Below are 21,530 nucleotides of genomic sequence, written 5' to 3' on the forward strand. Positions count from 1 at the left end.
GAGAAAAGGTGGGACCAAACAAGATAGGGAAAACTGGGTTGAGCTGTTAAGGGAAAAGACTGTTGACAGAAGTGACAGGCCTGTCACCCTGCCCGACTAGACAAGGGGCCTGTGAAAACTAGCAAGCAAATGACAAGAGTCATTTTGTAACAAATTTAATTAAGGGAACTATGGTCTAAAAAATGGGAATAGGGGGTTTCTATACTTCCATACTATGGGCAAACCACAGGGTCAGGGGAGGGACTTATATACACTGAACTGAAAAGCAAGACAGGGCCCAAAGAATAGCAGGCCTGAAGTGGGTATTGTCACAGCAGATTCCTGACACACTCTAGCGATGTTGCAGCTCTTCCAGGACCACTATCTGTACTTCTTCAGATGGGTAGATTCTGGGAGCTAACCCTGCCCAAGTTTACCTGCAACTCAGGTTGGGATTAATAGTCTCTACCAAAATCTCCCACAAATAGATGACAGTCTTCCTTCTGGATATCAAGAAATCTGGGTGCAAACTCCACTTCCTCTGTGGTCTCCCAGGATCAGTTACAACTTGTCCCAACCATCATGGAGTCCATCTCAGAGAGAGGGACACACTTCCTGCTTCCCCCATTCCATTTAGAATTCTCCAGCCCTTCGTGCTAGGTCTCCTAAATAATAATTTAGTAAACTTCTTCACAACTCCTGAGACCCTGATCTCTCTCTTGGCTCCTTTTTTCCTTTCTTCCTATCTCCTAGTTTTCCCTAGACCTTCCCTTTCCTAATTTAAATAAAGCCTAGCTATTCAAAACCCTAAAGTTGCTCTCTGATCATTTATTGGAACCCCTGAAGGGCTCTGATCAATTTTCCCTTGCCGGGGCTGGGGACTACTACCTTCCTTTCACTTCCTCTACCTTCCTTTCTCCTTTCTCCCATACATCTTACCTTCCTACCTTCCTGCCTTCACCCCTAACCCAGATGTCATTCACCCATTCTGAATTTATCTTGGTGTAGGGTGTGAGATGTTGATCTAGAGTCCAATTTTCCCAGCAATTTTTGCCCCTAAAATCTTTGGCTCTTTGGGTTTATCATACACTGTCTTGCTGATGTCACTTACCCCAAGTCTATTCCACTAATCCTTATAAATATGAAAAATGATAAAGGCTTGTATATATATTAGTATTTTAATTAAAGCCATGTTGATAGATAAAGTTATCAGACCACGCGCTTGTAAGCATTCAAAACTGCCGCCTCCATTTTGTTTCCTGTCTCTACCTCCCAAATCTGCTGTCCAAGACCCTACTAGCAAAGAGACCACTTCCTCCTAACCCAGGAGATTTAAACCCTTCCCTGCATCAAGACGTAAGCCTTCCCAAGCCCAAAAACCGGAAACGGAAAACCGTTGGACCACGGGAAATGTAGTTTGATACATTTCCCAAATTTCACTTTTACATCCTCCCTTCTGTCTCTTATCCAGTACCGGATTGTTTCAATGACCACTTCTTTATAGTACAGTTTAAGATCTGGTACTGCTAGGCCATCCTCCTTCACATTTTTTTCATTATTTCCTTTGATATTCTTGATCTTTTGTCCTTTCAAATGAACTTTGTTATACTTTTTTTCTGATTCAGTAAAAAATTTTCTTGGCAGGTTGATAGGTATGGTACAAATAAGTAAATCAATTTGGATAGGATGGTCGTTATTATTATGTTAGCTCGTCCTACCCATGAATAATTAATGTTTTTCCAATTGTTTAGATCTAGTTTTAATTGTTTGGAAAGTGTTCTGTAGTTGTGTTTGTATAATTCCTGTGTTTTTCTTGGCAGATAGAGTCCTAAGTATTTTATGTTGTCTAGGGTGATTTTAAATGGCATTTCCTTTTCTTCCTCTTCCTTCTGTTATGTGTTGGAAACATATAGAAATGCTGATGATTTATGTGCATTTATTTTGTATCCTGCAACTTTGCTTTTTACTTGATTCTCTAGAATTTTTTAAGTAGACCATCATATGATCTACAAAGAGTGATACCTTGGTCTCTTCATTGCCCATTTTAATAATTTCAATTTCTTTCTCTCTAATTGCTACTGCTAGTGTTTATAGAACAGTGTTAAATAATAGAGGTGACAATGGGCATCCTTGTTTTACTCTTGATCTTATTGGGAATGCTTCTAATTTATTCCTGTTGCAGATGATGCTTGTTGATGGTTTAAGATATATACTGTTTATTATTTTTAGGAAAGGCCCTTCTATTCCTATACTTTCTAGTGTTTTCAATAGGAATGGGTGTTGTAGTTTGTCAAAGGCTTTTTCTGCATCTGTTGAGATAATCATGTGATTTTTGTTTCTTTGCTTGTTGATATGGTCAGTTATGTGAATGGTTTTCCTAATATTGACCCACCTTTGCATTCCTGGTATAAATCCCACTTGATCATAATAAATAGCCCTCATGATCACTTGTTGGAGTGTTTTTGCTAATATTCTATTTAAGATTTTTGTATCTGTATTCATTAAAGAGATTGGTGTGTAGTTTTTTCTCTGTTTCTGTTCTACCTGGCTGTGGGATCAATACCATATTAGTGTCATAAAAGAAATTTGGTAGAACTCCTTCTTTGCTTATTATGTCAAATAGTTTGTATAGTATTGGGATTAGTTGTTCTTTGAAGGTTTGATAGAATTCACTTGTGAATCCATCTGGTCCTGGGGATTTTTTCTTAGGGAGTTCTTTGATGGCTTGTTCAATTTCTCTTTCTGATATGAGATTATTCAAGTATTCTATTTCTTTTTTTTATTAGATTGACCAGTACTTTGTCTGTTTTATCTATTTTTCAAAATACCAGCTTCTAGTCTTATTTATTAATTCAAAAGTTCTTTTACTTTCGATTTTATTAATTTCTCCCTTGATTTTTAGTATTTCTAATTTAGTTTTCATCTGGGGATTTTTAGTTTGCCCGCTTTCTAATTTTTTAAGCTGCATGCCAAGTTCATTAATCTCTGCCCTCCCTAATATGTTTATATATGCATTCAAGGCTATAAATTTCCCACTGAGTACTGCCTTGGCTGCATCCCACAGAGTTTGGTAGGATGTCTCTTCATTGTCATTCTCTTCAATGAAATTGTTGATTGTTTCTATGATTTCTTCTTTGACTAGCTGGCTTTGGAGAATCATATTATTTAATTTCCAATTACTTTTTGATTTGCCTGTCCAGGTGCCTTTACTAATTATTATTTTTATTGCATTATGATCTGAGAAGGTTACATTTATTATTTCTGATCTTTTGGATTTGTTTCCAATGTTTCTATGCCCTATTACATGGTCAATCTTTGTGAATGTACCATGTGCAGCTGAAAAGAAGGTGTATTTCTTTTTGTTCCTATTTATTTTTCTCTACATATCTATTAAATCTAATTTTTCTAGGACTCCATTCATCTCTCTTACCTCTTTCTTATTTAATTTTTGGTTTGATTTATCTAGATCTGAAAGAGGAATATGTAGATCTCCCACTAGTATGGTTTTACTATTCCACATACCTCCAATGCTGCCTAATAGCCCAATAGATTTTGCTCCAGCCTTTTACCTTTACCCTGTGTGTGTCTACCTGCCTCATGTGTGTTTCTTGTAGACAATATATGGTCGGATTTTAGTTTGTCATCCACTCTGCTATTTCCTTCCATTTTTGGGTGAGTTCATCCCATTCACTTTCAGAGATATGATTATCAACTGTGTTTTTTGATTTTTGATTCCCTCTCCTTGTCCTGCCCTTCTTTCACTATTTCTTTCTACACCAGTATTTTGTTTTTAATCAGTCCCACTAATCCCCTCCCCTATTTTACTTCCCTTTGCCCTCCTATCCCTTTTTATTCCCTTCTCATTTTTCTTTAGGATCTTTTTAAGCTGCCCTCCCACACTCTCGCTCCCTAGTATTGCTTCTCTCCCCACTAGTCTGTTTGTTAACATTCTACTTCTCTATAGAGCAGAAATCATTTCTATGCCCCAATGGATCTGATTGTTCTTCCCCCTTTGAGTTGATTTCAATGCATGCAAGAATTAAGTATTACCTGTCTCCAACCTCTTTACCTTTTCAGTATATTGGTCTTCTCACCTGTTCCTACCACATGCTTTTTCATGGAATAGAAATTTACTCCATTTTGTCTCTTTTCCCATTTCTCTTAATATTTTCCTCTTTACCGTTTGGTGATTCTCTTGAATTCTGTGACTGGACATCAAATTTTCTGTTTAAGTCTGTTTTTTTCTTCATGAATGCTTAGAAATCTTTAATTTTATTAAATGACCATACTTTCCTCAGCAAAAATATAGTAAGTTTTTCAGGATAGTTGATTCTTGGTTGTAGACCCAGTTCCTTTGCTTTCCGGAATATCATATTCCATACCTTCTGGTTCTTCAGAATAGATGCAGCCAGATCCTGTGTTATCCTAACTGTGGTTCCATGGTATCTGAATGATGACTGCTTAGCAGCTTGTGTTAAGGAAAAGTAGATATGATGATGTTGGAATAAATGAGGGAATATAGGAAGGACTAATGAAGCAGGCTAATCACAGAGGCTAAGTACTTGAGGGTATTGGGAGGAATAGGCTGGGTCTTTCAGGCAGGGAGACTATCTCAATGATATAAGAAGAACTGGTTCAGCTAGAGATGGTTTTGAGTCTTGCTGAAGAGCTTCTCTTGATAGTTTCTAAGGTCCCTTGAAGGAGGAGACAAGAGGCCCCTCCCTGCCAGTGAAAACTGAAACCTTACAGGAAGGGGCTGCTAGCCACTTCCTGCTCAAGATGGATGCTGAGGTTTACCCTCAATAAATAAAGGATATTCCTTTCCTTCTTCAGCCTTCAGCCTGATGATACCAAGATTCATCAGAAACTCTTTGTGTGAATACCAAAGGGGTTTATTAATGCCAGAGTATAAGCTGAGGGAAAACAGGGATTAGGGTTTTCTAACTGCTCCTAGGCAGAAGCTAATGCTGGAGAGGGTCACAGAAGAGGGAGTCAGCCTAAGGGAGGCCGGCTCCCTCAGTCAGGGATAGTATCACTGCTCTGAAGGAAAAGGGATTTATCAGATCACCAGATAAGGGGATGGCTTGATTTAGGTTGTCCTGTCTGTCTAGAAAAGCTAATTCCCATGATCTTCACCCACCAAAATCACCTTTCCTCCCAGGGCCCAGTGTGGAAATCCAGGGAAATAGCAGGTTATCAATGGAGAGGTCAAGGGAGAGTCCCAGGGAAATCAGGCTAAGCCCAAAGTGCCCTTCAGTTGGTATTCCAGGGATATTTATAGACCAGGTCTAATGGTTTTCCCATGAGCCCAGCACCTTGGCTGGTTCAACATTCTATTACTTTCCAACTGTCAGGGCTGCTACAGTTGGTTTGCAAAAGCAAGAGCTTTTGCTGCAACCCTGCATTACACTTGTAATATTTTTTCCTTGGTCCAGTAGTTCTTGAATTTGGCTATAATATTCAATTGTGGATTAAATGTAGGAGGTGATCTATGGATTCTTTCAATCTCTACTTTTCCCTCTTGTTTAAGAATGTCGGGGTAGTTTTCTTGGATAGTTTCCTATAGGATGATGGCTTTTTCTTTTGTCATGATCTTCTGGTAGTCCAATAATTCTTAAATTATAAATTCTTAAATATCTTATTAAATTCTTAAATATCTTAAATTGAACTGTTTTCAAGATCTGAGGTTCTGTCAATGAGATGCTTCATATTTTCCTCCAATTTTTCATTCTTTTGATTTTGTTTTATAGATTCTTGCTGCCCTGTGAAGTCATTTGCTTCTGATTGTTGGATTCTAATTTTTAAAGACTGAATTTCATCCCTGGCTTTCTGGTCATCCTTCTCCTTCTGGTCTGATTTTCTTTGTAGATCATCTTTCACCTTCTTTGCTTCATTTTCAGGCTGGTTAATTTTGACTTTCAAGACACTATTTTTTTGTTTTAGTTCATGCATGTATTTCCTTTTTCCTATTGTCTTCAGCCTCTCTTAATTGTAGTTTGAGTTCTTCCAAAGCCTGTGTCCAATTTGCTGGAGTTTCTGTGTTTTTGTTTGGAGTTCTTTGGTTCTCCTGTTTCATTTGCTCTTTGTTCATTACCTGGATAGAAGCTCTTGATTGTAATTTCTTTTTTCTTTTTCTGTTATTTACTCATATTTTTTCCTTCTTTCCCCCCATGTAATAGTCTGTAATCTTGCTCCTTTGTTTGCTGGATCTGTGGGTTTGAGCTAGTATGTCCTGAAGTGGCTTTTTCTCTGCTCTGCTGATTGATTAGGTTAAGCTGATGGTTTTAATGAACTCTCAGGCAAGATCTTCCCCAGCTGGCAACAGAAGTTTGTAGCTCCTTTCCCTGCAGTCTGTGGGGGAAGGGTGTTGGAGCTTCCCTACCCTCTGAAGACTTCTTATCTGCCTGTTGATGAGATTAAGCCAGAGTAGAATTGATCTGTAGAACTGGATGTGCCCTGAGACCAAAACCTTGAGGAAAAGGGGGTGGGGGGCTGTGCAAGATGGAGCATTTTGGTTGCAACTAGCTTGCCCTCTCTGCGTTTCTCCTCTAGCTGCCTCCCTGTCATCTGTGTTCAACACCCTGAGCCTGGCACAGCTGTGTCAGCAAGGAATTCCCTCTGAACTAAAGCCCTTGCCTGCCCAGTTTCCAGGAACCGCTGAAGACTTGGCACAGCACATGGTGGAGGGGGTCTTGGGATCTTCCTTCTTCCTTACCCTCAAACCCAACAGTTCAGGAATTCATGCATTTTTTTTTTTTTTTTTTGGAGTACCACTTGAGCTGAGTCCAGCAGGAGAATCCCCCAGCTCTGTCCTATTGTTAGATTTGATTTTTTTGTCCCCTCAAAGCACTTTGTTTTTTATTGGTATGGAAGGATTTCAGAGGTCTGGAGTTTTGCTGTGTCTAAGCCGCCATTTTCCAAGAATTCTCCCTCTCTTATTTGTACAGAGCTGTTTGATGTTGTCTACCCCCATTAGGCTTGGAGTGCGGAGAGCAGGGACTGTTTGCTTTTTGTCTTTCTTTGTATTCCCAGCACTTAGCATGTAGTAGGCACTTAAATAAATGTTTGTGGTCTAACTAACACTTTCTATCCTTAAGTGCCAGAGGCTTCAGCCCTGGACCACACCTGTGTACCAAAGCTGGGGAATCAATTGCTCTGCACTCTGTGTTTGTTCTCCTCAGCAGACCAGCTGGGTGGTATTTGGCACATTTAGCCATGTCTTTGATTTTGGGAAGTGTTCTGGGGCCCTGGGAAGTTCAAACACTATTCTTTCAAGTGCCTAAGGGTCTCAACAAAGTCTGGGAATAGGAAGGTAACCTCATCCTGTGTCTTGTCTAGCCTCTAAAAGGGAAGCACACTACCTCTTGACACAACCTATTCTCTACCTTCAGACAGTTCTGTTAACAAGTTTTTCCTGTCTTCCAGCCTAAATTTACCTTTTTAATATTTCCTTCTATTGCTCTTGGTTCTGGCCTTTGGGACTAGATATAAGAATTCCAATCTTTACTCTGCATGAAACTTCTCTAAACATGTCAGGTTCCTTTAGTCTATTTGCCTATGATGTGGATATAAAGCCACTCGCTGTACTTATTAATTTCCTGTAGACACTCTCTAACTTACTAATGTCTTTCTTAAACCAAAGCTCCAGTATTCTAGCTATGTTCTGTGAGTACAGTGAGACCTCCACTTTTTGATTCTTAGAAGCTGTACTGCTCAGTGGAGCACAAGATTGCATTACTGTTTTTGACTAGCATATCACTCTCCACAGATATGGAGTTTACTATTGCAATTTGCAATTCCATTTCAGAACTGTTTTCTATCCATGCCTCCTCCATTTTATACTCGGGAAATTGTCTTTTTTTGGTACCCAGATTCCAAACTTTACTTTTAACCCTAGTGAAATTCATCTTGCTTGATGTAACCTATTGTTCTAGGTCCTTTTGGATCTTGCTTCCCATCTGTTGTGTAAATTGGCATTCATAGCTTTGTGTCATCTGCACACTTGATGGACATATCATCTATTTCTCTATACCCATGGTCATTGAGGTTTACTGGACCACAGTGGGGAAAGAATGTTCATAGTAGATAAGGGATCTTATTGAGGATACAGTTGATTGAGTAGTGAAGTATTCCCATTTTGCTTCTGGTCAGGCTGTTAATAATCAGTCTTGTGAAGGGTTAAATTTTGGAGTAGGAATTTGAATAAAAGTCAGGAGAGTAGTTTGGTAAAACACAAAACAGTTTATTTTGAGGGAAGTTTGGATAGGAAATAGAAAGGAAGAAAGTGAGAGAATTCTTATACCTATCCCCAAGATCCCAATCCTAACTAAAATTTCTAAAAAACTCTAAATCTAGCTGCCTTTGAGGGCAATGTCTTCTGCCAGGGTAGGACCCACCTACTCTCCTCTGACTATCTAATAATTTAACCACTATCTTACTAACTACCTAAGCTGATCAATAATCAATAAGGCTATTAAGACCTTAAATTGGTTTTCTCTGTCCACAACTGTTGGTTAGTCAAAAACTGCCAGTCTCAGAGAGAGAATGGAGCCAGAAACTGCTCTTCCTCTCCCTAGGGGACCCAGAGACAAAAGCCTACAAACTGCCTACAACTCACCTCCCAACTCTCAGCCACACCCTCCTAACTGTCATCAACTGGCAGCCTGCACAGCAGGGCTCTTACTCAGAAATCTTTTTACTCCTTTGCCTCTTAAAAAGAAAAAGGGAGAGATTAAGAAAACTCTTTAACAGTCTAAAACCTGAGGAAGAGTCCTCTCCCCTTGTAGTCCTGGCTGTTTTGGTATTTTAGGTGATCAGTAATAGGGAAAGAATTTCAACAAATTAGGTATATAGCATTGATTCAGTTGGGCCCAGGTCCCCTGCTTCCACATTTGCCATGGTAGTAGGTTTTGTCATAAATGTGTTACATTGGAGGAATGCCGGGCCTTTTGTATTTAAGTGACAAGGAAGGTAAGTCAGTAAACTGATCCTTAGTACGCTGATCTATTAAGGCAGTTAAATTATTAGTGAAAATCTAGTCTAGTATACCTTGTAGGGACTTTAGTAAAATCTGCTTTTATCACAGGCCTGGGTTTAGTAGAAAGAGAGTAGTTGTGAGGCTGCTTTTGCCTCATCTATATTTGAGACTATTTGTTTTGTTTCAAAAGTTTGAGGCTTTTGCTCAAAATATATATAAACAAATCTCGACAAAAAAGTTCAATTCATTCTTAATTTGCTCCTTATTTTTAATATTTTGATAATGTTAGATATAATCATGTAATTTCAGATATATATACAAATATATTTTTGCATATACAAATACTCATGGTTCAGATTTAAATCTTACAACTTCAGTATTTGGATATTTTGAAATCTTAATCTTGTGGTGTAGGAGTTCCCTGATTTGAATATAGAAGTAGAGCAAGAAGGACTTTAAGGGTTTTCCTTTATATAGCCAGAAGACAAACTCCTTGTTTTATATATGGGTAAATTTAGGCCCCAAAAGATTTGAGTGACTTGTCTGTAATAAGTGGCAAAGTCAGAACTCAAATCCAGTTTCTGATCAGTTCTAACTCCACTGTACTCCTCTCAGCTATACTCTGTGATATTCTGCTGTAAGGCAACCTGATGAAGTGGGGAGAGAACCAGCCTTGATCCTCAGAAGAGCAACATTCAGCCTCTGGCACATGCCGCTGGCACTCTGACCAAGTCTCTTACTCTATAGCAGTTACTTAGTTTTCTCTATACTAAAGTTAAAACTATAACATAAAACTATAGGTTGCAGAGAAGGTGGTTACCTATATTAGTAGAATGATTCCTCTTCTGTGATAGCTCCCTAAGTCACCAGTCTAAAACCTCTGTTTTCCTATAAGTGTACATGTGTTTCCCATATGGAATACTATTGATAGTGCTGCACTCGGGGTCAGGGAGACTTGAGTTCAAGTCCTACCACAGACACTAGCAGTATGACCTTGGGTACTCCACTTTACCTCTGCCTACCTCTATTTCCTCATGTGCAGTGGGAATAATAGTAGCTCCTACCTTACAGGGTTGTTGAAGGCCAAATGAGAACATGCATAATATGCTTTGCAACCCTTAAAGCTCTGTACAAATGCTAGCTGTTGTTATTTTGTTACTGTATGCTCAGCTCCTAGCACAGTTTCTGACAAGGTGCTAATAAATGCTGGTTGAGGGATTGATTTGGAAACATTGATTAGTTGTTTTTGCTTGTATTTGCCCTCTAGTATCAGCAGGCAGTGCAACAGCAGCAGATAGTGCAACAACAATTTTTAATGCAGTCACTGTATCAACAGCAATCATCTGCATCCCAGTACCCTGCACTGGTAAGTGGTTGGTGCTTTCTTGAATCTTCCTGATAAATGTGATGCATTGGAATTGTTGTATACTTATTGAAAGGTGTAAATAAAGATTTTAGAAATCACTGTAGATTTCTTCTTCTTCTTCTTCTTCTTCTTTTTTTTTTAATTTTAAACCCTTAACTTCTGTGTATTGACTTATAGGTGGAAGATTGGTAAGGGTAGGCAATGGGGGTCAAGTGACTTGCCCAGGGTCACACACCTGGGAAGTGTCTGAGGCTGGATTTGAACCTAGGACCTCCTGTCTCTAGGCCTGGCTCTCAATCCACTGAGCTACCCAGCTGCCCCCTGTAGATTTCTTCTTAACAAATTTAGAGTAGTTGCTTGGCAAACATGCTTTTCCCAAAATGAAAAAATAACCACCTAAAATTTCCTAAAATTTGATTTATCTAAGCTTGACGCTCGCATATGAGGTAACCAATAAGCCAAATATAATTGCACTTTTCTTACAAAGGACCATACTTAAGAGATTCCTTCATATCTGAGTATGAACTTCATATCTTAGTTGAATTCCTGGAATTCTTTGGTACCAGCACAAAGGAAAATGTCTTTGTTTCAGAGAATACTCTGATATTTCCCAACTCTTCCCTATATGAGGCAATTATTCCCTTTTCTTATTGTTTGGCTTTGTTATGTTGAAGGGCTCCAGGCTTCCAATGACAGACAGATTCCACCTTGAGACTCCTTAATAATAGGCCTTCACCAAATACAACTTGTCATAGCAGGTTCTTGATTTCCTGGGTTAGTCAGTGTGGCATTTAGGCTGTGATCCAGCGGCCAGCAGTAGTGGAGAGTGTAATGAGATGACAAGCTGTTGCTACTTAGGAATTTGAATGGCTTGTGGAGTATTTTGTCTGTGATGATGTTTCCTCATTTCAGATGCAGCAGTATCAGCAGACTTTCTTACAGCAGCAGATGTTTGCACAGCAGCAGCAGCCTCAGCAGCAACAGTCACCTGAATATCTCACTTCCCCCCAAGAGTTCTCATCAGCTTTAGTTTCCTGCCCATCATCTCTTCCTTCCCAGGTTGGAGCCATAATAGACTCTTCTTACAGTGCCAATAGGCAAGTATTTTCCTCATAGAAAGTTTTTTTTTTGAGGTAACCTACAAATATTACTCCTACTGAGTGACATAAAGCAATTTCTACAGTGAATATGAATCTCATAAATATTTCTATTTCCCCTTTATTTTAAGCTTCCTTGTTTCTTAAGTACTAATTCTATCACTTCTTTGGCATTCAAGGCTTAAATAAGTGACTCGTGTACTAATGCAAACTAAAGGATTTTAAAAAGAAAGTGGAAAAACCCATCACCTTAAGAAAATAAAAGTAAAGAAGTTTTCCAATAGTTAAAAAATAGGCTTGTTTTTCCATCTTAAGTTATAGGTGATCTTCTTAATTTCACCTTGCTTACATTCAAACAACACTTAAAGCACATGTTTTAGCAAGAATTTACATAAAAGTCACATTTAAAGGAATATCATAAAGCATGTAGTATTACAGGGTCTATTTCCAATTAAAACCTTTTAAGCACTACAACCTTAAAGCAAGCCTTTTGACAAGCAGGCTGCTTATCATACACTGAGATGAAAACCATTTATGATCAGTTTAGACCCAAAAAAACATTTTTGATCAATGTAAACACTTAAACCTATTATATTTTGTTTAACCTCTTATGATGGAAAGATAAATAAGGAGGAAAACAGTCTTCTTGAGAGTAGCATGAGCATTATGCAGAAATGGCAAGGACTCTGCACCCCTTAACTCAGGCAGGCTATGGACAGGGAAACTCCCTTTCCCCTGTAACAAAAGAGATACACCTCTGGCCACAGTGTGATAACCTAAACCCCAAGGATCCCAGACAGACCCCTCACTCACCAAACACCCAAGTGTAAGGAGTCATGTCCACACTTTTGAAAAGGGGGCATGGGGGTAACCCCTGATAGGTGCTTCACTCATGCTGCCATGCCGTGCTGTGGAGGACAACCCCCCAGGGCCGCTCCACCCATGCTATCCCACTGGCCACGGATCCCATCTTAGCAATAAACCTTTCACACTTGTAAGCCTGGAGTCCTCCCTCCTCCCCAGCTCAGGGGCTCACCATAAGATATCCATGACTTCTCTATCAATTTTTACTTGCTTGAACATCTCCTTAAACCCTCTGAAGTATATAATTAAAATATACTCATCTTTAAATTCTTTAAAATCCCACTTATGTACTGTGTTGCTATATCAGTTCCTAAGTATCAAAGTGGAACAATTAAAAGTATTTCTCTCTTCACCAAGTGAGATCACCTTAAAATTTAAAATTTAGCATGTACCAAAATCTTCATAATAAATTATTTTCAACAAAGTTCAGTTTGAACTCCACAACTGCTAAACAACTTTAAGTCCTTTAGTAACCTTTCAGTATGTAAACAACTGAATTTCAAAGCTTTTTACTCTTATTCCTTTCAGATCTCTGTTTAAAACAGAATATAACCTCCAGTTTAGCTTCCCTTTACCTCAAAGCATTGCTTACATAACTCATTAAATTTCATCAATATTATTCTGATTCACACCTATCATTTCTTTATCAATTACTCTTATTTCTTCTGGCTTCTCCTCCTTTATCACCATTATTGCAAAAAGAGGAAAGGTACTATATTTAATTGCATTAAATCCTATTAGCTCCTTAGGTTGGTTAAATTTTTCTCTTGTTAATTTCATACAGTTTGCATATCATACAACCTTAACCTCTTCAGGTGGAAAACTTACTTCTCTTTATAGTCCAATTGCATACATATTCTGTATTCATTCATCATTACTTTCTAGCAATTCGAGTCCAAATATATGTTAATCTCTAAATCACAAGTTCCCTCTTATACATTGTACACATTTTTTTTAAAAAACAGTTCATACAACCCTAATCAAATATAACACTGTTTAGAAATTCCACCGTTTCCAAATTTCAGTACCTGTATTATTAAATATAACTTCTTGTGTGTCATATGATTACTTGTTGTTAGTTCTGACAGCACATACATTAAAAGAACATCTCATTTTGAAAAATCCCAAATCTAAATTCTAGAATAAGTTCACCATTATAGCTTTTTCTGAATGACTTTCACATTTACAAAGTAGCCAGCACAATTTCTGACCTCATAGAATAAACATTCCCTCTTTGTGTCAGACTGGCTATTAGTCACATTTAGACAATTCTCAATTCAGTGAAACCAAAGCTGAACAAACTTCTAACCATGAGTTTTTTCTTTTTTTTTCTCAATAAAATCTGGTTAATATTTCACATTTGACTGACAGTTATCACAATAAATAAAATTACATTGTACTACATCAACATCATTAGCAATCTTCAATCAAATCAAATTTGAAGTGAAAATGCTTCCAATTGTGGATTAAAATCTCCCTTTTTTGCTCTGAATTTTTCTCTTTTTCACTTCCTTGGGGGCCCATCCAAAGGAAGAAAGAGGAAAAATCAGTTCTTTAGGATCCATGCTTAAAAAGAAATATTTGCAGTGAGAAAACTCAGTAAAACAGTTGCAGCACACTGTCCCTTTTACTGAGGGTACTCGGGTACAGCGATCAGCCATCTGACTGGCTGAGCTGACTTCCTAGCCCCCTAACTTTCCCTGTGCTTTACACTCCGATTGATCTTACCTGTCTCTCTTTTGGCTGTGATGTAACAAATGCTTCTTGCAGCACCTAACCAAACTTCTATCTGTTTCTAGTGGGGGTTGAAATTGAGCTATTCTTAGGCTGGCTGCTTTTCTTTGAACTTTCAAATCCCCTCCTATTCAGATGTTAAGTCTGCTGCCTGAGAGTTTCTCTAGTAAGGGAAGATTAGCAATGTAGATAGGGGGAAAGGAAAGAATGTTTGTAGTTTTCCCTCTGAATTAGCCTTGAAGCCTGGGAAACCAGCAAGCACCTGGTTGACTTGCCCTGGCTTTTGATAAGGACTGAAATAACACTAAAGACACAGACCCAGCCAGTACTGATGAATTAGGGGACCTCTGGGACCATAGGGCCAACCGTGTGGACTGGGAGGGCGGTGGTATCAGGAATAAAGGCACGGTGGTCCCGTTGGTCTCGTCCCCGAGTGTGGTGGGCAGGGGGAGAGGAGAAGTCCGCCAGAGGGGCTACTGGCACTGCCTCATTACCCACATCTTGTGGAGGCAGCTGGGGATAAAGGGCAGGTGGTGGAACTTCTGGTGCGTACGGTAGAGGGAGCACCGGGGGATCTGGAAGAGGGTCATCTGGGGTGGGCAGAACGGGGGGGGGGCTCCAAACTCTTATCTGGACTGGAGCTGGCCTTTTGGAGCTGGGTAACCAGGGCCTGAGAGGGTGTGACTGTGTCCTTGCTGGCATTACACCCTTCCAAAATCAAGCAAAGCCAAGACAGGGGATCCAAGACCAAATCCTGCCAGGTTAAAATGTACGGTATTTGGTTTGGGTGCCCCTCCTTACTCCGGAGTAAAACCCTACCCAGAACTGCAGAAATAACAGACTGTTGCCATGTCCCACCACTGGGCCATCCAACTCCAAAGGCAGGCCATTCCGAATTACAAAAGGTCTGCAACTTCCCCTTTCTTACTGACAAGCCTAATGCATGTGCACGGGTTTTGAAATCTGAATAATGACTTAGGACCAAGTCCAGGGGGGTTGAGTGACTCTGGCCCATCTTTGACCAATCAACAAAACATAGAAAAAGGACAACACAACAGACAGACAAATAGAACGAAAAACAAAAGATTTTCTTTGTGGATCCAAATAAAGTTTGAATCGGGGATGGAGCCTGCTCAGGCTTCATCCAAAAAGACCCGGCGTCCTTCTGCTGCCCATGACGCGTCCGTCACGGGACTTCTCTGGGAAAATTCCACCAGAATAACCCTGGCTTCCTGGAACTGTTTCCCCCCAGGGAATCAAACCCTGACCTTCCCTCCCTCTCTCGCTGAGGGAGTGACCTGCTCTCTCTCTTACACCGAGAGAGACTTTCCTGCGCTCTCCCTCACACCGGGGAGCGACTTCCCCTCACCCTCACGCTGGGAGAGGGGCTCAAAGGGACTCCTAATCCCTTAAAGTTACGATCCAGATTTTTTTTTCCCCCCCATATTCCCCTTCCCTCTAACTGAATCGCTTCCCAGTGTTTCTGGCCTGCCCCATGCTGGAGGTGAGGAACCGCGTAGTCCACCAGCCCACTCTCAGAAACAGGTGGAAATTCGGACACAAAGCCGCGGGGGGGGGGGTGGTCCCCCCCCTCGTCCCAGAACGGAATGGGCCCCAAGGCTTGACGTAGGACGGCCCCTATAAATCCGAAGCAGGAATCATTCACTGAGTCGTATGCCTATTGGGAGTCCTCAGTTTCCCCATCAAATACAGTCACACACCATTCACACACCATTCACTGCTCACCTCTGGAAGTCATCATGAAACCTAGGAGAGAGCTTTCTCTGTCTCAGTGGTCCCCAGGGGGTCGCACACCATCCTGGACGAGCCCCCATATGTTAGGGTTCAAAATGGGTGGCCTCCAGAGGAACACACAAGACCATGCAATCAAAGCAGGAGAAAGCTTTATTGCCAGTGCGCGTTGGGGGAACTCAGCAAAGAGAATCCCGAGTGGTGCATTCAGAAGAGGGAATATATATGTTTCTAGGATATAGGTGCCTTTGTCTTAGGGTTAGCTAATAGCTAGACAGTGGGAGTAGGGATGTTTCCAGGTGCCACAGGATATGATTCTTAATCTTCAAGGCTGTTCTGTCTAGGAATCTTCAAGGCTATTCTGTCTAGGGGAGGAGTTGTGGCCCTGGGGCTGTCAGCCAGAGATAACTGCCCTGCTCGAGCCGGGCATGACGTTATCCAAAACCCCCTTGCTTAATTGCCAAGTTTAGCTTTTTGGCTATAATATTCTTATAAGCTGTAACATTCCTATAAGCTATAATATTCCTATAAGCTATAATATTTCTATAAGCTTTTTTGGCTATAACACATCCAACTGCAGTGGGGGGAGGAGGGAGATTGTCCATTCCCCTACCACAAATTTGTGCCGGGGGCAGTATCCTGGAGGGCCCCTGTCCCTCCTTATTCTGTCTGTGTGTAGTCAATATAAGACTGAAGACTTGGTAATGTTTTAACTTTAAAATGTAAATGATAGGGGCATGTACATTTAGAGCTTCTAATTTTCCTTTCCTCTTGCCTAATCAATTCCATAGATCAGTTCCTGATGCAGAGGCAGCCACTACTTTCCCAAATCAAAACATGAATAACCCACCTGACATGTCGGGCTGGAATCCATTTGGAGAGGACAATTTCTCTAAACTAACAGAAGAGGAACTCTTGGACAGAGAATTTGACCTTCTGAGATCAAGTAAGGGACGCTTGAAGGCTTATTTGGCTTCACAGTAAAGGAGTGCTCTAGTTGGGCCTGTTGGTCTGTGGGCATGTCTGGGAAATTCTTTTGAAGCATTTGAGGGCAGTCTTAGGTCCACCTTCTCTCCCTTGAGTCCATTAGCAAGGCGTGCTGTGTCCCAAAATCAACTGTTTGGTAGCAGATGGCAGAAAATTATATTACTCTCTTAACTCTTAAGTACCATATATAAATTCACTGTTAAAATGAGGCTATCTAAGTTTGGAAACAGATACTAGGAGAAAAATTAATTGCTTGCATTATTAATCATTTACCAGTCTCTTTTATTGTACATCTGGCTAGGAGATTCTCTGGGGGAGGAGGAGGCTGGTTCTGAAATGCCCTTTGAAAATGCCTGAAAGAAAATATGGTCTACTACATTATGTTAATGTTTTGTAATGTTCTTTTGATGGTGACTGCTTGTAAGGGCTGCTTTATTGTTCTACCATGCAAAGAGTTAAATAAACTCCTTTCTTCTACGAGTCAGATATCTCAATGTTTTTACTTACAATCATTTCCAATATTTTTAGACTTCACCACATACATGTATCATTATACATGTATAAATGCATACACTCATACTATTTTAGGCAAGTTTCTTTTTGGGGAGAGAGGTAGGACAGAGATGGAAGGAAAATATTTGGCTGAATAGGTTGCAAAGGAAACATAATCCTCTTCCATGACTTTATTTTTCTTGCTCTTTTAGGACAGATGGGTATCTTCCTACCAAAAAGAATAAGATTATAGTCTCTAGTTTTTAGTCATTTCTTTTGGTCATTTGTTTCTCACAGCATAATTCCAAGCTAAGTGACTTGCTTCATTGTGTTAGATAGGTATACCAAAAATTGCTAGGCCAAATAATCATCTAAAAATGAACAGATTGGTATTAAAATTTGTTGTATTACTTTCTGGTTACTTGGTTAAAAACATAGAATATAACCAGAAAAATGCAGTTGAGAAAATGATTTCTGTCTAGCAAAATGATTTTCTTAAACTACTTTGGCTAAACCAATACCATGCAACTGTGCTATGCTTTTGAATTTTTGGGTTAAAAAATTGGCATAGTAAGCATTTTTAACAAGGTGTATAACCCCATAACAAGTGAGGATTCTTTAGAACAGGGTTGGCAAACTATAGTCTTAAAGATGTTTGAACCAAGAATGAGGTTTATAGTTTAAAATAAAATAAAACAAAACTTTTCACAGTATAAAAACCCTACTTAGTTCCTTGGCTTTCCAAAGGCAAATAGTGCTGCTCATACTTTACCATTTTACCATGTTTTAAGGAAAATAAACCCTTGCTTTTTGGGTAAAAAAATTAAGTAATTAGATTGAATTTTAGAATTGTTTTAAAAAAGGAAAAAAAGACCAAATTAGAATATTTATTTCTGGCATCCTGAGAATAGTTTTAAACATCTCAAAATTGGATTTTGTGGTTTTTTTTTGTTTTTTTTTTTTTGTTTTGGCAAGTGTTTTGCAGCTTAGTGGTCAATTTGCCTTAAAAAAACCCCAAAAAAACCAAAAAAACCCTTTACCTTCTGTCTTGGTATCAATTCTAAAGGAGATGAGTGATAAAGACTAAGCAATCAGAGTTAAATGATTTGCCCAGGGTCACACAGCTAGGGAGTGTCTGAAGTTTCATTTGAACTCAGATCCTCCTGACTTCAGACTTGGTACTTTATCGCTGCCCCAGTCAATTTGCTCTTGAACATTTCTGTTGATAATATTAATTGCAAAACAGGGAGGTACAATTATATTGTCCATATTGCCTAGAACCCAGCAGGACATGTGTGAGCTTGAATTGATACCCAGGCTTCTTGCCTCCAACTCTGTCATGTCCCCCCTGCATAGATGAAATCACAGGTCTGTTCCAAAATTTTTTTTTTCCATTATCTAAAAAGTTTATGTATGAACTTCACTCTGCAGTATTTTAGTCCTATTTTCTTTCCATTTGATATATTAGATAATTACTGATGGGTAATCTGCCAAGCTGCCTCCTCTACCTTACTCAAAATCAAAGGGTATAATGATTTTATGTGTGTGTTATTCTTTCCCTCAGGATTAATAGATATAAGCTGTTCAACTGAAAATTGGTAGTTGATCATACTTTCTTCTGATCCTCCTAACAAATACAAAATGCTAGAATAAATTAGGATGCATTAAAAGATTTAAGTATTTAAGTTCTTTATACAGTTGTATTTATCAATACTTTTTTTTCAAAATACTGTTTAAAAAATCATAGAACTCAATTATTCTGTGCATAATTTTCCACTGGTGAATTCTATAAAAATGTAAGAATCAGCTAATTATTAGTTCTGACCCTATATGTAAATTTTAATTCATTAAAGGAGCAACATGTAATCTTTTTATCTTAGAAATACCATATTACCTGAAAAAAATAGTGCACTATTTTTCCAGTGTATGGAAAACTTTTCTAAATTTGTAATAGTATTCTAGGATATCAGCATTGTAACATACTTAAGTGCAATGATAGCTAGTCTTACTGATGTTTCAAGGTAATATACTGGATTATGTGTGGTTTGACATTCTTACACTTTGCTGGATTTGTCATTGCTTTTTGTTTCTGGCTTAATTTAGGAAAATCGAATTGTAGGCTGTATAGCATTTGATCTGGGCTTACTTGAGTTCAAAATAATTGAATTTATCTCACCACTTTTTAAAATTAGAGCCTGTGTTTTTCATTGCCTTTATTTTCAAAGACTTAGAATAAGTGAATTTTAATAGAAACCAAAGATAAATAATAAATACATTAATTATCACAAAAGGACCAGATAGATGCTTTGGAAATAATTTCTTTTGAACTTAAGACTTGTATGTGTGGCAGCAAATATTACTGAGAAACAAGAGTGTGTTTTTACTTGTTGGTAGAAAATTAGGGTTTTAATTGTTAAATCTTTTGTAATCAGACACACTGTGTAAAGAGTCAATTTGGTTAATTAAAAGTACATGTGCTTGTTATTTGAAAAAAATTATTTAATTACATGATTGCGTTTTCTACAGAAATAAAAAAATGGAATATATACAAGTACATGCTTATCTCTGGTTATTTTTGAAAGGACTTTCAGTGTGAAAGTTTTATGCATGACTAATTTCTGTTACTGCCACGCAATGGTATAGAGCATATGCTAAAAATTTTAAATGTCAGTTATAACTAAAGTTTTTTTTTCCATATTGAAACTTGGTACTCTTTAATTTAAAAAATTTGAAGATTTAAAAGAGCTGAAAAAGGCAGATCGTATTTATTATTTATAGCTGTATTGATTAGTTATATTCTAATTTAAATACTTAGGTCAAATATGTAGACTATCAAAATTGACTTTAATTTTTAGTTATCCAGGCATTATGGAACACATTGATCTTAATATCTGTAATTTATTGTATTTGTGTAGTCTCTTGCATAAATTAAAAATCTTGAAAAGAAGTTGTTGTTTTTGTTTGCCAACACAAACTCTTGAGTAAAGGATCTCTGGTTGGGGAGGATAGTGACAAGATCTGTCATTTCTGTTCTAATAAAAATTATAGTTTTTACTATATTATGAGAGAATTCAGTATGTAAAACTAGAATTGTGAAAACAGACAAATGGATAGAGAGATGAATTGACATTTTGCAATAGAAGTAAGTTACCTTAATTGCTAATTGAAGGTTTCTTTTCATTTAAAGGAAATAAAACTCCTGGTGCTTTCCAGTTGTTTTTAGAATACTAGTTAGAGGACCAGAGAGAAGCATGTGATAGCAGGAGAAAAAAAGCAAAATTATTAGGAGCTTAGATCAATAAGACATGAAACTAAAGCATCTTAGGAATTTTGTTACCAAAAAAATGAGATTTAATTTACAAAAATTTAACCTTTGCACGTCTTAGGAAATATTTATTGTACAAAGCAAGTTACCTTTGTATTTGGTCATGTAGTTTTGTATATAGCTGGAAAGCCATTTGTTTTATCATGAAATATCACTTTGAGATACTACCATTGCTTTTTCATAAACTAGCATGCTACTAAGGGGAAAAGCACATAAGTACCATTTAAAATGAACTTATTGCTTCCCAAGTAGCCTTCAACCCTGAAAATAGGTCCATCCCATTAAATCATAGGCCAGTTTTGAGAGACTTCACAAGTCCTTGCTGCTCATTCCTGAGTTGGTTGGGACAGTAGGAAGGTAACCTGACAGAGAGGCAGGACTGGGAGATGGGGTTTGGGAGGGATCCTCCTCTCACTCTCCTCTGCCACTCCTGTTACTTTGGAAATCAGTGAGTTCTTAGGATTGAACCCAGCTGGGTACAGTGTGATAGAATAGGGTATTCAGATTAAAAAATGTTTTCAATGACTCTTGGATTTATGTGTTGGATTGTGCTTATATAAAATTATATTTTATATATATATGTATAGATATATGTGTGTGTACATACACACACACACATATAATATTCCATAAAATTAGGAACAAAATGAAATTTTCCCTTTTGAGAATTCAAGTCCTGATAGGCAGAGTGATAAAATTGAAAAAAGCAGTGAACTTGGAATCAAAAGATGTGGGATCGACTCCTACCACCACTTAGTAGTCATGTTGCCTTGAGTTAACCTGAGCTGGTTTCCTTTTCTGTAAAATGTGTACAATAGTACTTGTACTACTATTTCAAAAAGTGTTGTGAAGATCATTTGAAATATGTGTTTGTAAATCTAAAAATGATATATAAATATGAGCTTTTTATGAGGCTTTAATAAGCAGGGAGTTCATACCTTGTTTGGGCAGCCACAA

General features: G+C 38.4%; 2 protein-coding genes across 2 annotated transcripts in view; one reads left to right on the forward strand and one right to left on the reverse strand.

Annotated features, from left to right (window-relative positions):
• The window catches only part of BMP2K (BMP2 inducible kinase), a 110,768-nt gene that overhangs the window by 76,614 nt on the left and 12,624 nt on the right, over positions 1-21,530 (forward strand). The window contains exons 12-14 of the mRNA XM_044681607.1: positions 10,224-10,322; positions 11,235-11,419; positions 16,561-16,715. Of these exons, the coding sequence (XP_044537542.1) occupies positions 10,224-10,322; positions 11,235-11,419; positions 16,561-16,715 (439 nt within the window). The remainder of the gene's footprint in view (positions 1-10,223; positions 10,323-11,234; positions 11,420-16,560; positions 16,716-21,530) is intronic.
• Positions 1-21,530, reverse strand: part of PAQR3 (progestin and adipoQ receptor family member 3) — an 83,621-nt gene that overhangs the window by 25,301 nt on the left and 36,790 nt on the right. The gene's annotated exons all lie outside the window — the stretch shown is intronic.

The sequence above is a fragment of the Gracilinanus agilis genome, chromosome 6 (genome assembly GCF_016433145.1).
Source record: "Gracilinanus agilis isolate LMUSP501 chromosome 6, AgileGrace, whole genome shotgun sequence".
In the NCBI taxonomy this organism is placed as follows: domain Eukaryota; kingdom Metazoa; phylum Chordata; class Mammalia; order Didelphimorphia; family Didelphidae; genus Gracilinanus; species Gracilinanus agilis.